The sequence below is a fragment of the Hesperophylax consimilis genome, chromosome 17, assembly GCF_061612785.1.
Source record: "Hesperophylax consimilis isolate HC1 chromosome 17, BYU_Hcon_1.0, whole genome shotgun sequence".
NCBI classification, from domain to species: Eukaryota; Metazoa; Arthropoda; class Insecta; order Trichoptera; family Limnephilidae; genus Hesperophylax; species Hesperophylax consimilis.
In genome coordinates, this window is record NC_142852.1 from 15,328,357 (window position 1) to 15,343,371 (window position 15,015).

At 38.3% G+C, this 15,015-nt stretch overlaps 1 protein-coding gene and 1 long non-coding RNA gene across 5 annotated transcripts in view; one reads left to right on the forward strand and one right to left on the reverse strand.

Moving 5' to 3' along the window:
* Nucleotides 1–15,015, forward strand: part of Stat92E (Signal transducer and transcription activator Stat92E) — a 68,711-nt gene that overhangs the window by 11,854 nt on the left and 41,842 nt on the right. For all 3 annotated transcript variants that reach the window (XM_089641553.1, XM_089641555.1, XM_089641554.1), the window contains exons 2-9: nt 1,889–2,001; nt 3,032–3,173; nt 4,956–5,123; nt 6,516–6,624; nt 7,377–7,497; nt 13,177–13,283; nt 13,440–13,546; nt 13,879–13,950. In XM_089641553.1, coding sequence (XP_089497679.1) covers nt 3,046–3,173; nt 4,956–5,123; nt 6,516–6,624; nt 7,377–7,497; nt 13,177–13,283; nt 13,440–13,546; nt 13,879–13,950 — 812 coding nt within the window. In that variant the 5' untranslated portion in view covers nt 1,889–2,001; nt 3,032–3,045. The remainder of the gene's footprint in view (nt 1–1,888; nt 2,002–3,031; nt 3,174–4,955; nt 5,124–6,515; nt 6,625–7,376; nt 7,498–13,176; nt 13,284–13,439; nt 13,547–13,878; nt 13,951–15,015) is intronic.
* LOC149416083 (uncharacterized) lies at nt 10,584–12,875 on the reverse strand. 2 transcript variants are annotated; one of them, XR_016303518.1, is made up of 4 exons: nt 12,713–12,875; nt 11,821–11,890; nt 11,379–11,441; nt 10,584–11,277 (listed from the first exon to the last, which is right to left on the reverse strand). It is a non-coding gene; the product is annotated as an uncharacterized LOC149416083 (long non-coding RNA). The 2 variants fall into 2 exon arrangements; XR_016303517.1 differs by lacking the exon at nt 12,713–12,875 and having other exon boundaries at nt 11,821–12,687.

The following is a 15,015-nucleotide window of genomic DNA, read 5'->3' on the forward strand; positions in this document are numbered from 1 at the left end:
GTATATATATATGCTGTTTACAGTCTTTCAAAATGGATTGAGGATTGTCGTTCAGAGTGAGGTTACAGACGGACTGAAATAACGGGCCTGTGACTAATTTTCTAGAAAAGTAAAAATTCCGAGAAAAATACTCATATTAGAATAGTAAGAAGAAATTTGTTCCGGATTTTTTCTTGGAAGATTAAAATGTGATATAAGGTTAAGACGAATAATTCTTATCAAAATTATTATTTTCTTTATAATTCCATCTATTTCGAGAGTCAAGTTAGTAGAAGTTGGTGCTTGGACAGGAGACCATATATAATATTGGTTGGTTCTTGAATATTTTCGTTTGAGGTAGGTTTTCTTTTTGTTTCTTTGTAAATTGTGTTTTTTTGACAATACCCTAAAATGTAGCCAGAATCTTAACGACGTAAGTGAAGCAGTTGTGCATAAAAATATGCGATGCGCAGTCCTGTTGTACTGGACAGACCTGCGGTTGAATTTGCCTTATCAAACCTCTAGAATAAATTTAGAATCACCCTTGGGACCTTCTAAGACCCAAACAGTCCCAAATGCCGTGTGCGCATTATACTCTCCTAAGACCATATTTGTCCCAGAACGACCGCACATTATTAATGCATATATCTCTCTTCCTCTCATCTAAAAATTAACTATTTCTTTTATGTCAGAAAGAGAACGAAATAGTGCTTGTTATTGTCTTTGAAAAAATGGAAGCTTGTAGAAGGTTCGATCCGTGCAAATCAACAACGTCTCAAGGGTTAACGACATAAGTGACGAAGTTACGGTCGACTTAGCCCTAGCAGGCCTAGAAAATAGATCTTTCCGTGAGGTTTATTTTATTTATTTCTGATGAACGTATTACTAAAATCTCAAATGTTTCTAGAGGGATCCCTCGGAAAGTCACTAATTCAACATTTAAAAAAATAAAATCTGATGTTTGCCACTAATTTTATAGCTAAAAAACATTTTATGAAAATTTCAAATCTATTTACATAAAATATTTTAATGTTAAAAGTCCTGTTTTTATTAATCAAGTAAATTTTATTTGATTAATTTGTGTTTTCTCACAAATTATTCATTTAAAATAATATATAGTACAGTTGTGGCATGTTCCAGTGTGAAATATACTCTCTGTATCGCCCTAGTGTAAGACCTCCATTCATAATTGAAAAATTGCAAGAAATGGCTTTAGACGTGCTTGGTGACCAGATCTGGATAGCCAGGTACTTTCCAACCTTCCTCTCTCCCATCTCCTCCTCCTCACTGTCTTCAGCTTCACAATATACCCCAATTGGGGATGTCGTACTCTCACTGACTCCAAACTTGCTCGGTATTCACATAAAAAAAAAATACTTACCTCGTACATACCCTTCTGTTATTCTGACTCTTGACACGCGCCAACACAACCATTTGGTTAACTTGATCGTGCCGTGTCTTCTTCGGATATACCCGACTTTTTCTACACACATATAATTCTTCTTCCACTCCTGTCTTAATTTATTCGCTTTATATTTTCGAACCACCTAAGCGTCTCTTCTTAATACATAGTACTCGCGTCGCGATTTGTCGCGCACAGTCCGTTCACGTCGCTACTAAAATCAAGAGACACTCGCCGCCACCAATCAAGCATTGTAAAATTCTCTGAAAGGCAAAACTGCAATAGGAGTTTTATTTTATAAGAGAATTTGTGAGCAAACTATGGGTAAAAATAAACATTTGGTCTTTGTCGATGGCCTAGCGCACACATGTGTTAAGTGCAGTTTTAAGAGAAAACAATTAAGTGTTTTGTAAAGCATTTATCAAGATATCTTACTTTGTAAATATATGTTTCAAGGGAAATTTACATCGCTTAAATTAACAAAAACTGTTTTCGTTTTATTTTCAGATTATAATAACAGGAGACCAACTTGAACATAGAGGCGCCTGTCGAGGCAGCCTTTGATATTAGAAAACAAACTCTCCCTCGCTTTTGGGGAAATATAATTTCAGACTCAAGAGGTAATAAATCTGCTATTTTATTATCTATTTATAGCCCCTCGGAAGCCGGGCGCACTGTACAGGGCCCGCATATACTTTAATAGTACAAATGCTGACCCTGTACAAATCGCAAGTGCTCCCTGCTGTAATTTATAGCCCCTCAAAAGCCGGGCGCACTGTACAGATTTCTCTATTTTAACAAACAGATTGCAATCTGTAAAACACAGGCGTCAGATGGGAATGCTGTCTTTGTTCTACCGGTATTTTAATGGAAGATGCTACGAGGAACTAGCGTATATGATCATTTCATCGATATCGGTGCATGGTCATTGGGAAACAAGCCAATCGTGCATCAAATATTTGTAGACATTTGTTCTACAGCTACGAAATGAGTTTCCGCCCCCGTGTTTCCTCCCTCCTACAACATAGGTCTCTTCAAGACACATGTTTACTCCTTCCTCTCTTCAGAAAAGGCCTTCATACAGCATCCCAAAAGATGACATAGGCCTGGAAACAAATTATGTGAGTTCCACATACGAGCGAAATTACACAAAAACGACAAACTCCCATGAAGCGAACATCACCTGTGTTCAGGTGAATAGGGGATCAATGCTGCCAGCTCCTTAGAGCAGGCTCCGTTGAAATACCCGTAGAACAGACTCGGCATGCATGCATGGCAGATGTGCATTAAATTGTCAGACAGACCGCCCTCCTTTGCCCAGAATCAAGTTTGTTTGTCAGGTGGTTTTTTTGAGGCTCCAGCCCAGAGGTGGCTTCCAAATTGAATTTGTATTACAAAATTGGTAACAAATCTTTCTTTGGCATCAAAAGTTTCGCTCTCAACTGGGAATCGAAACCAAGATCTCTGTCTTACGTTGATTCCCATTTGTGACCGTTATCTTTTTATTTTCTGTGTCTTGTTCTGTTTCATGTTTCTTTATTATCTTCTTCTTCAATGACATATTACATGAATTGTTATAACCTTTAAAAGTTAAAAATAAGTTGTTCCAATAAAAATTGAATAGTGTTTATTTTGTGGTTTTGGTTCCAGAAGCCGATAGCAGCATGTCACTGTGGGCGAAGGCGCAACAGCTGCCGGCGGAGAGCCTGCAGCAGATCCGGGCTATATACGGGGAGCACTTCCCCATCGAGGTGCGCCACTTCATGGCTTCCTGGATTGAAGAGAACATGTGGTAAATATATATACACGACCATTCCAGTTTCCCACGCATAGACATAACCTAACATCAGAGATGTGCAAAATGGGTACCCAAAACCATTTGAAATGCAAAATGGTAATGGGTCAAACTTTTCCATTTGAAAATGCAAAATGGTTTTTAGAAAAGCATTTCAAATGCAAAATGCAAAATACCTATTTTCAAAATGCATTGAAAATGCATGCAAAATGGTTTCTCAGGTCAAACAATCAAAATAATTACAGAATTTTTAAACAATTTTGTCATTTAACAATGGACATCAATGTAAAACAAACATATTACATGATGGTAAATCCATAAGCACCACTACAGATTATGAAACCACAAAAAATTTGCGCGGGACTAATGTTGTCAACATAAAAACATAGAAACTGCTATCTAACATTTAATATTACAGCGTCATGGCCCCATGTTCAGTATTTGAATCAGTATTTTTTGTAATGATATCACTCAATTGCCAATTACTCAACTTGACAAATGTAAATTATCTCTCCTAGCGAGGTTGAGGACCGACTGATATTTGGGGCTTATGAAAAAAAGATGAGTGGAGATAGTAGGAAAAATGTTGCAAAAAAGCATTTAAAATGGAAAATGCATTGAGAAAAGCATTTAAAATGCAAAATGGTTTTTAGAAAAGCATTTAAAATGCAAAATGGAAAATACCCATTTTGCATTTCCATTTGAAATGGATTTATTTGAAATAAAGCACATCTCTGCCTAACATACACCCTGGATACCATTTCGGCGAGCTGAAAGTAAAGCATATGACCATCACATTAAAAAAAATATATTAACACGCAAAAACGCGATTCGTGACCTTGGGCTGATCTTCGAAGCAAATCTCTCTTTCAAATCCCACATATCTGACATTGTCTCCCGCGCCAACAAAATGCTTGGATTTGTTCTTCGTAATGCGAGATCATTTACTAATGGAATTGCAATACGGAGAACATATGAAGCACTTGTCCGCAGCATCCTGGAATACAGCTCCATTATTTGGGCCCCTTCTGAACAAAACCATATCTTAGAAATAGAAAAAGTACAAAAAAGGTTTATGCATTACCTGTATACGAGGGAATATACATACTATCCATTTCTGTATCCATCCTTGTTCTTAACAGGAATGCTCGATTTCAATACATTAGAAGCCCGCAGAAAAATATTTTTAGGCAAACACTTTTTTAAGTTAATCTCTGGTACAATACACATTCCGCCTATGTTGAAAGAGGTTAACTTTTATGTCCCTAACAATTATACTCGAGGGAGATCCCATGCACTCTTATATGCTCCGAAAGCGAGGACTTCTGCCTATCAGAACGCGCCAATAAACAGAGCGACTCAACTGCTTAACCATTCTGCATTAGCCATCGACATTTTCAATGTCACCTACAGACAATTCAGTAACTATCTTTTAACACATGTCACAAAATAGTAAAACTGCCTCTGTAAACTTTTTAATTTGTAATCTTCTCCATGATATATTGGTGTATAACCGTTTTATGGAGAACATGAAAAAAAAAAAATATATATATATATTTGACACCAGCAAGGGTCGAGAATGCATTGAATAAACCACAACATAAGTCGTACGTTGACCGCCGAAGAGCTTATATTAAAATATCAAGTAAAGTTCGCTAAAGTAGGGCAACGGTTTGCCGCGCAGTACATTGTGGCACTTTTCTGCGCAGGATCTGATTGTACGTTAAATCTGATGTTCTGCATTCTAACGATGTGTTTGTTTGCTTGTTTGTTTCTCAGGACCGAGATGGAAGTGGAGAACCCGCAGCACGAGCAGTATATCAGCAGTCTAGTGGCTGGCCTCATCCAGGAGTTGGAGCTGAAGGCGGCCTCTCTCAGCTCCGAGGATATGTTCCTCAACAAGATCAAACTCATGGAGGCCGCCAAGATGTTTCGACAGAGATACAGGTCAGACATAACGCAGCTTATGCTGAGATGTGGACCTCGAAGCTCAGTACAAAGCAGGAATGTCGCCGCAAGACAGACCAGGCAGAAAACAGCTTTTGTCCGCTTGGGCGTTGGTCGTTCGTGAGAATGTCGATTTCCGAGTCCGATTCTGACTTTGAAATTAATAATCTTCTATTGATTTGTGGTCTTTCAAAGCGTAAAAACTATTTTATTATTATTATGTAATGAGCAGGCAGCATTCTGCTGATGCGTTCATATCTGATTTCACAACAAGTTTGACAGTAATTGAGTTGTTTTAAGTTTGAACTAAGTCCTTTCTTCTCTCCAAATGTGAATCCAATAGAGCTTTGAATTGATTTATATTTGTTGCATCGATGACATGTTGTGGGAGTTTGTTCCAAGCATCCACTACTCTATTTGCAAGGAAGTGTTTTCTAGGATTAGATGCAAAAGGCGTTTTGGTAAAAGTGAAGATTTGTTGGATGCTAGGGCAACTGTAATGTCCAGATAAAAGTCTCGATCAAGTCACCCCTTTCTCTTCTTTCTTGTAAGGTTGGTAATGTTAGTTCCTTGAGTCTATCTTGGTATCGTAGATCTTTCAGAGCTCTTGGTATTTTGTCTCTGTACTCTCTCTAACAGATTTATATCCTTTGCGAAGTAAGGACTCCATATTTGGAAAGTGCCAAATTTGCCAAAGTGATTACATGAAAAAGCGAGATTCTCATGGGGAATTCCAGTTGAAGCGAGAGTTACCTGACATTAAGTTGAAAAACAATCAATCTGTAACACTTCCTTAAGCGAGTTTTTGGAGTATTCCAGATACCGCGTGTCATGCATAAGAGGTTCATTTCTGACTAATTCGATTAATTTCTCTCGTTCTGCTAAAACTGTGCCGCGTTCACAACTGGGCGCATGCAGAGCAGTCGCGTGTCTGCACCGCATGCGTCTGTGCCGCTGCGTACGGCAGTCCATACTCCTTCATACATTGCAACGTCTGCGTTGCCCTGCTCTGCGCTGAGCCGCGCTGTCTGCATCTCAGCCTTAATATCCCAGATGCAATGAGAGCCATGTTCAATGACATTGTGAGATAGCAGTTTGCGTTTGGTGATTTAGCAGGGGTGTCTGGGTTCATCAGGTGAGGTGTGTTCAGGATTTCAGGATGTGCCTTGACCACCGGCTGCGTGACGTGCCTTAGGCTGGTTTGGGGAGATCCTCTGACCACCAACTGATCTCTTGAGACAACAAATAGATTCAACCTAGAAACCAGGTTTGTAACGCTATCCGAAACGTTCACTAAAAAAGGAGAAAGCACATTGACCACTTCTTTGAGTGGAAAACCGTAACAAAAGTTACAAATGAAGAATAACTTTTATTATTTTTGTGTTTTTTCAGCTCCAATCCGATAAATCTGTACAACTACGTAAAGCAATGCCTGGCCACTGAGATGAGATTTGTCCAGGGGGCTGGCAACACCATCGCACAATCCACGGCCACTGCTGAGGTCAGTATTCATCAGAACCTAACCTAACCTCACTTGATTCATTCACTTAGTCCATTTTCCCCTTTCAAAGATACATATACAGGGTGTCCGGGGTCAAAGTGTAGTAACTTCGGGAGGTGATTCTACATGATGGTAGGAGCAAAAAATATACAGATTAGTGGGGAATTCAATAACTAACAAAGTCTTTCATACAAAATTAAAGCTTGTTGTTTTCAAGTGAAAGGACGGTGACTGAGTTGACATTGCGTCTGGGTCCCACCCAGGCGTAGTGTGTTCAATTCCTCGGCTGGCCAAGTCCTCCATCACAATACAAGCGACATTTTCCGCTTACTGTGGTGGTAGTAGGAGATTTTTAAATATTGTCAGGTTATTCGTAACCTGGGAATGACTTTCATTAAAAAAAATTATTGTAATTAGCAATAATTGTTGAATGAAAATTACTAGTACAATTTTGAATTATTTGGCGGGTTTGTAATAAACTGACATAGCTTAATGGTTAGAGCAGAAGGCTGCGGGTTCAATCGCCCTCGGTGGCATCTATTATTTCTCGTAATTTTTTTTCAATTTGTATGGTTTTTTCAAGTGAATGATTATTGCTTTTAATAATTTGTTATCCTTTGTGCCATATGTAAAAACCTTAAAAAATAACCATAAGTTATACTCAGGAACTATACTTGGGTCAAGTTGTTTCGTAGAAATTCAACGTTTGAGTACACTGTCCCCTTTCAAAGTTATATGTATATTTATTGCAGATGATCCAGCAGATGGAGTCCCTGCGTCAGAGGACCAAGGAGTCGGCCAATGAGCTGCGCATCATGGAACAGGAACAGGAAGCCTTCGCGCTGCAGTATCACGAATGTACCAAGCTCAACGGTAGGCTCGTCCGCTGCTCAATTAACCCGTTGTTCGTGAACGTCACAATAGTCACGTCAGATTTAGATTAATGAATTTATTTTCACGCAAAACAAGTTTCTTTCGAATAGCACGGAGAAATATTTGTCCACGAATTAAAATAAATTTAGAATTACGAATTAACGTCTTACTTCTTCTTCTTTCGTATGGTGGGGGGTCAGAGGGGGACATCTAGATCTGCGAGCCATTTTAGGGCCTCAGGCGTCGCCATGTGAACCTCATCATTCCCGCTGGGGAATGAATGGAGCGGGCATTCGTTGACCACATGTTCGGTAGTCTGCACCGCACCACATTCACACATCGCCGACTCTTTAAGGCCCCATCTGTGCATCATGTGGGCACAGCGGCTATGGGAGCACCTTAACCTATTGATGGCGGATCAGGTTTTGCGAGGCAGTGAGAACCCAGGCTGTCTCTCGGTGGGGTCCTGTATGAGATGGGCATTTCCCACGTTGGCCGTTTGCCACTCAAGTTTCCACCTATCTTCTGGGGTGAGAGGTAGTCGGAGGAGCCTCTCTCCTTCCGCCCAGAAGGGCTTTCGTGACTTCAAGCGGCATGCCGGGTGGGAGACGACATCTTCGTGTAGAGGTATTGCGCTTTTTTGCAGCGCCTTCTTGTATTCCCTCAGTGTTGCAATTTCTCGCCTGATGTTTGCAAGTACGGGGAGCCAAGGGAGAGGAGTAGATTTTAAAGTCCCGCTGATGGTTCGCATTGTGGCATTAAGCTGAACGTCTACCATGGAAGTGTGGGCGCTTCTAGCCCATACTGGAGCACAGTATTCAGCCGTTGAGAAAACCAGGGCAATGGATGCTGTTCTGAGCGTGTTGGCGTCGCATCCCCAGCTAGTTCCAGCTAGCTTATTAACTAAGTTAAACCTTGTCCTAGTTTTTTTACCCACTGTTTCCATGTGTTGCCGGTAGTTCAAGCTCCTGTCCAAAGTAACTCCGAGATAGCGGGGGTGGGGGTCATGGTAAATTTTTTCCAACCTGAATTCCGATCGCGTGATATCCATCAGTGATTTTTCGGGTGATATTCTGCAACTCCGGCTTGATGTAGGTTGCAAGCCCATGTTTTGGGTGTCCCCGCACTGCCGCTAGAAGGTAGCCGGGAATATCCAAGCGTGGTGAGTCGGTTTCTACGATATGAGTTTCCTGGAGTAGCAAAATATCGATATTTCTGTCAGTGAGTATTTTTAATAAGAAATCCACCTTTGATCGAGAGGTTCCCTCAATATTCAGGGACAATATTTTTAATTGTTCCCCGATATTTTTTTGACTCCCCTTGGCCGGGAGACCTATCGATCTTCGGCCCCTTAAATAGCGGCATAGTTTGTAGTTGGAGGCCCACTTAATTTGGTATCCGCTTCACTCACTGCACTACCTGCACGCGCGGTAACAATAACGTGCCGGTGGCATCGCGAACATCGCGGCGGACACAACCGTTGCGTGCGGTAGTTGGCACACTACCGCACTTAACGTCTTACTTAAAAATATTCTAACTATGCGTTTAAAGGGATTCAACCGTGGAAAGTTTTCAGAAATTGAGGTTTCCATTATACCTGCCACTTATTAGAAGAACAGACCGCTGGATAGCCTTTAACCTTTCCACACCGAAGGGGGTAGTACACTTCCCCCAATCGAGAGTTTTGTGTGATATCTAAGTTGTTTTTTTAGATCACTTACTCCTTTTTAAGCCGCGGAAGGACATTACTAGTTACAAACATCACATTCCATTGGGCGGATCCATTTTGATGATCTGAATTTATTCTGTATTGCTTAGACGTGTGATTCAGTTTGTTTCAAATATTTATACGTGATTATTACATGGATAAAATTTTAAAAATTGACAAAGTAAATGATTACAAATTGGCGGGATTTTTTTCATTGGCAGTTGAATGTTAAAAAATTATTAATACTTTATTTTTTTATTGTATAAACGGCATAAAAAGTGACCATTTTTTTTTTACTAATTCCCTCCACAAAAGGAATGTATTTTCTAAATATACAATTCTTTCAAAATTATGGATGTTTCGAGTCAAAACGTCTCGGTAAGTTTTGTTGTTAACATTTTCATGTTTGATATTAAAATCTTATTTTTTAGTAAGATTATCGTTTATTTCAAATACAAATACGTGAAAGATAATTTTTTCTGGTTTCTAAATTGGTGTTACTTTTTACGAAAACTTCAAAAATAAGAAATATGTACCACATTTTAGATATCATGAGAGCATGTGTCGTTGGGACTCGTAGGTAAAAATATGTTTAAACCTAAAGAAGGTTACGATATTAAATAATGTATATCAAATTCTTACAAAATTACTTTAGAAAAATCCTCCTCGTAATAGTTTAATTTTACTTAACTCTTGACAGGCCAAGATGCCAAACAAAACGTCTGTAACCAAGTGGGTCTTTCGACAACCCCATGAATTTTTCTGTTTTATGGGCTTAAACTATAGAAATCCCAATTATTCATGGTAACTTAAGTATTTGCGCAGAAATTCGTAAAATACTGAAATGATATGCCAAGTATTTAAGTTAATATAAGGAGGATAGTAATTTTGGGTACTACCTACTCCCCCACTTGGCTGCAGGATAGTTTTGCATACTTAACCTCTTGAAAGTGAGGCAGATTTCGGAAACAGCGCGAAAATTACCTTGATGAGTTTTTTCTCAAATTTCGGAAAAAAAACTAAGTATTTGCTTTTTTTTTTATTGTTTTCTGTTTACCAGATAATGTAGCTAATTATTCATATATAGTTCATGATTATATCGTAAGACGTTTTCCCAGAATAGCTAACTTTATCTGAAAAATTAATAAAAAATTCCCCCGTTCGGGAAACAATTGTCAAAAAAATTATGTATATGAATATAAACGGATTTTATTATTTCCACACAAACCTGAATAAATAGCCTATATGAAAAAAAACAAACCAAAGGTGTTTTCAAAAAAATAATGGCATTTACGTTGTTTTGAAAATGTAAAATATTTTAGGCTTTTCAAAAAAAATCTCACGCCAAGCGTGCACTTTAGAATTTTTTTGTGTCGTATTGTATAAAGTTATGAAAGCAATTCTTTCAGTTTTTGGTAGTTCATACTATTGTTGTTACTAATAATATTTTTTTATACTAGAAACCTGTAAATAAATAATGCTAAAAATATATTTATGCACTATGATGTAAATTTTCTAACATTTTTACCGTCACTTTACCAGCCTGATTTTTGACACAATTATATTGCGAAATATTGTAAAAATTACATCAAAATAAACTAGATAGAATTACCTTTCTAATGGTACCTAACACCTATTATTTCGATAATGAATTTATATCCAAAACAATGCTAATATGTAGAATATTTACCTCAGACAGTTCACCAATTTGAAGTCTATTTCAATATCTGGAATTCCAAAATGGCCGCCATTCTTGTATACACATTGTATTCGCAATACAGAGTGGTTCAAAGAATCATGATTCAAGGAGAATAAAAATAAATTTTAGTGATATTTTTTTTCATAATATTTATTTCAATTTTATATAACATAAAATGCATTTTTTCAATTTCAAGTACTGGGTGGTTCAATAAAAATAAAAGTCGGAAAAATACAAAAATTGCACTGTAAAAGTTAGCCTAGTCTTATTATAATTACCTCGTTGGAGTTGGAGCTGTAGAGGTTGAAGGGGTTGGATCATCCGAGGGCTCCTCCAAGTCTAGCCTCCTCCTTTTTATTGGCTGACCAGGAACCTAAAACAATAAACATTCATTGTTACACTAATGTCTTTCAATTCTGGAAAAGATGAAGCACACAATCAACCTAATATAACTACTACTAATACACAACATACCGTGATTGCTAGAGGCGCTGCCTCTTCGGTGCTTCTGCCGCCTCTTCTGTTGGCTCCAGGAACCTGAAAAAATAAACATTTATTGTTACACTAATGTCTTTCAATTCTGGAAAAAATTAAGCAGTTTCCAGAGTGGAAGATACTACCAGTATCGCCCTGGTGTAAGATCACCATTCAGAATTGAAACTTTGCTCCAAATGGCTTTAGCCGTGTTTAGTGACTAGATCTGAATAGCCAGGTACTTCCCCACCTTCCTCTTTCCCTTCCCCACTTACCTTCAGCCTCACAACATCCCCCAATTGGGGATGCCATAGTCTCACTGGCTCCAGACGGGAGCAGTTGGGACTCTTGTGAGGTATTCCCTATAAAAAAAAAAAAAAAGCAAACAACCAACCTAATGTAACTACTACTAATACACAAATAATAACAATAAAAAACATACCATCGTTCCGTCCGGCGCTGCCTCACCAGTCCTTCTACCGCGTACCTCCAGTCCAGTATTAGTCTCCATTCTATAATAATAGGAACAATCAGACATATACTAGTATTTATAAATTTTGTATATATAATAATAAACAAAAAATATTTTTTCTTATTATTTTTTGGGACACCCTATACAACTGTGATATTTACTAATACTGTGACTTTTGTGATATTTATTACTATTTTTCATAATAAATAATAAATACCAATAAAAATATTTCCGTAAACAATAGTTTACATTTTCTTGGACCTGCTTGTACAATATACGCGAATTGCTTGATAACACAACTTTTAAAATCTGCCGCTAGCAGTAAAAAAAGTGGCGCTGTCGGTTGAAACACTAACACATGTAAAGTAATCTCGATGTATTTGTGTGAAACGGTAGAGATGCACAACTTATTTTTTTTAAATATTTTCACTAAATATCGACTATATAATGGCTTTGTTACATAATCTCAATTGTTTTCCCTGCATAATGACATTCGAATAACTCAAAATAACATAATGATCACGTAAATATTCCCATCTAAAAATCAAATATTTACGCGCAGCTATTTTTTTGACACATGACATGACATATCATTTTTTTTTAAAATAATCACGAAGTATTGACAAAAAGAGGGCTTCGATATATAATAACAATTGTTTTTTCCATACAATGATACACGAATAACTCCAAATAATGTAATATATCATGTACATAACTCCATCCAAAAAGTAAAAATTGTTCCTGCAAAATTTTTGCGAACTTTTACGTCATCTTTTATAAATTTACAATATCAAAAATGATTTATATTTATCAAAACACATTACTTGGTCAATGAACTATGTATAAAAACACAATTACTTACGTTTATTTGTTGAATTAACTGATTAATCTCGTTTTTAGCTAACGCTCACTCAGAAACCGACCGTTAGAAACAAGGTCATAAAAAAAGCGACGCCACTTTACCATAGATAATTTATATTTACACGTACAGGGCTCGTAGCCTCATGAAACAAAAAGCTAATTCTAGTCCGAACTTAGCGCAAGCGATTCTGACCTTTTACTTCATACAAATTCTTTATACATAAGGGTTAAAATCGCATTTTAAAAAAAAAAAACCGCCGGATTTAAAAAAAGCCCGCCGGCGGTCGAGCCACAGTTTACCGGTTAATGATTGACTGCTGGAAGAAGATTGGCATTGTCAAATTAAAAATATCTGGATGTTACTGGAATTCCGCGATGTATGGGGGACCCTAGTGACCCCCCTCCATGTGATTTTCACATTAAGTGTCTTAAAGGTTAATTAACGAGATATTTGGTTTTCCACAGCTCACATCCAACACCTAGCCACCCAACCAGCCAACCATCAGCAAAAAGAGATTGAGGTCAAACTGAAGGCGCAAAAGGAGAAGTTGGAGCAAGTCCTCAATCAGAAGGTAAGAAAATATCACCTCTCACTCCCACTTACCCAGTTTCCTATTGTTGTTGTTTACTGTCCATTGTGCTCCGTTAGTGACTTGGCATTTTATAGGTATGATTTTTAATTTGAATCATGTGCAAGTTGTTTGATGTAATGTATTATTTATTTCCAGGTTGCCCACCTGCTGCAAGTACGTTTGGCCCTGGTGGACAAACTGAAGGAAACTATCGAAGCCCTCAACAGTCTGCAGAGCAAAGTACTCGACGAAGAGCTCATAAGGTAACCGCAATGTTCATTTACCTATTAGACAGCTGCCAAGATAAAACAATCATCACAAACACTGCCATTAAAATATTATGCATAATACAATACCTGTTCGGAGATGCTATTTTGGAAAAATTCTTATTTCTATGTATTTAAAAAAATACATACAGTGCAAAAGGATTTTCCAAGGACCTGAAAAAAACTGTATTTTCATGTTTGTATCCTATTCTGGAGGGAAACCGTTTTACTGTTCATAATGCACATTTGCATTTGAATTAGTACCCATACATTGCGTTAACTACCTCTCTAATTTAATTCTCCTGTCTAACCTTATGCTTTATTTGCAGATGGAAACGAGAACAGCAATTGGCAGGCAACGGGGCTGCATTCAACGCTAATCTGGACACGATTCAGGAATGGTGAGTCAACATTGAAAAAGGTTAACGATGCTTTGCATCCTGCCAGCAGGACCTTGAGTACTTCCGGAAGTACGCAGACTTTATTGCTCCATTTTTCTATGTAGCGTAATGATCAAATTTGAATAAAAATAAAGAGCATGCATTACGTAAGCATCTCCGCAACACATTTCGACACTGCGGACATACTTAAGGTTGCGGTACTGCTGGAAGGACCAGGAAGTATTTCCATACAAATCACATACTTCAGCAGGACTGGCGGTAATCTTTCGGCAGAACGTTTTACACGTACTCGTCCTACCGGGAAAGATTCCAGCAGGACGAACCATCTTATCTCTAAGCGAAAACTAAAAAAAACATCTTACAGCTGATAATTTTATTTTTATTTTTATAATAACTCCACACAGGAGGCCCTGAAGAAAATAATTTCCCTCAGGGCCTATGTCATCTTTGGGGATGCTGTGTGGAGGGTCTTTTTGTGGAGAGGAAGGAGTGAACATGGGTCTTGAAGAGTCCCATGTTGTAGGAGGGAGGAAACACAGAGGCCGGCAGTTCGTTCCACAGCCGAGCTGTTGAACCTAAGAACGAATCGTAGAAGCGACCCGTTCTCATGTGACAAATGTCAACCGTGTACAAATGTTGGGCGCGCGTTTGGCGTGTATCCCGACTACGCACCGGTGCCGAAGGGATCAATGACGCTAGTTCCTCAGAGCATCTTCCATTGTAATACCGATAGAACAAGGACAGCATACCTACCTGACGCCTGTGCTCTAAAGATTGCAGTCCGTTTGTTAAGATTGGGGAATCTATCAAACGGACCGCCCGTTTTTGCACAGAGTCAAGGGTTTTTTTCAGGTATTTCGGGGCTCCGGACCAGAGATGGCTGCCAAATTAATATTTAGACACATGGATTTTACTTACTCTAATGATAGAGACAGTACAAAGTAAGTTTCCGAGATGTTTGTATCTTCGAGACTTCAGGTATTACCCTGGTTTTACCCATTAGCCTTTATTTCCGGTATGCTGGGTATAAATAACCTCACCGATAGAAGTTAAACTGTATTCCTG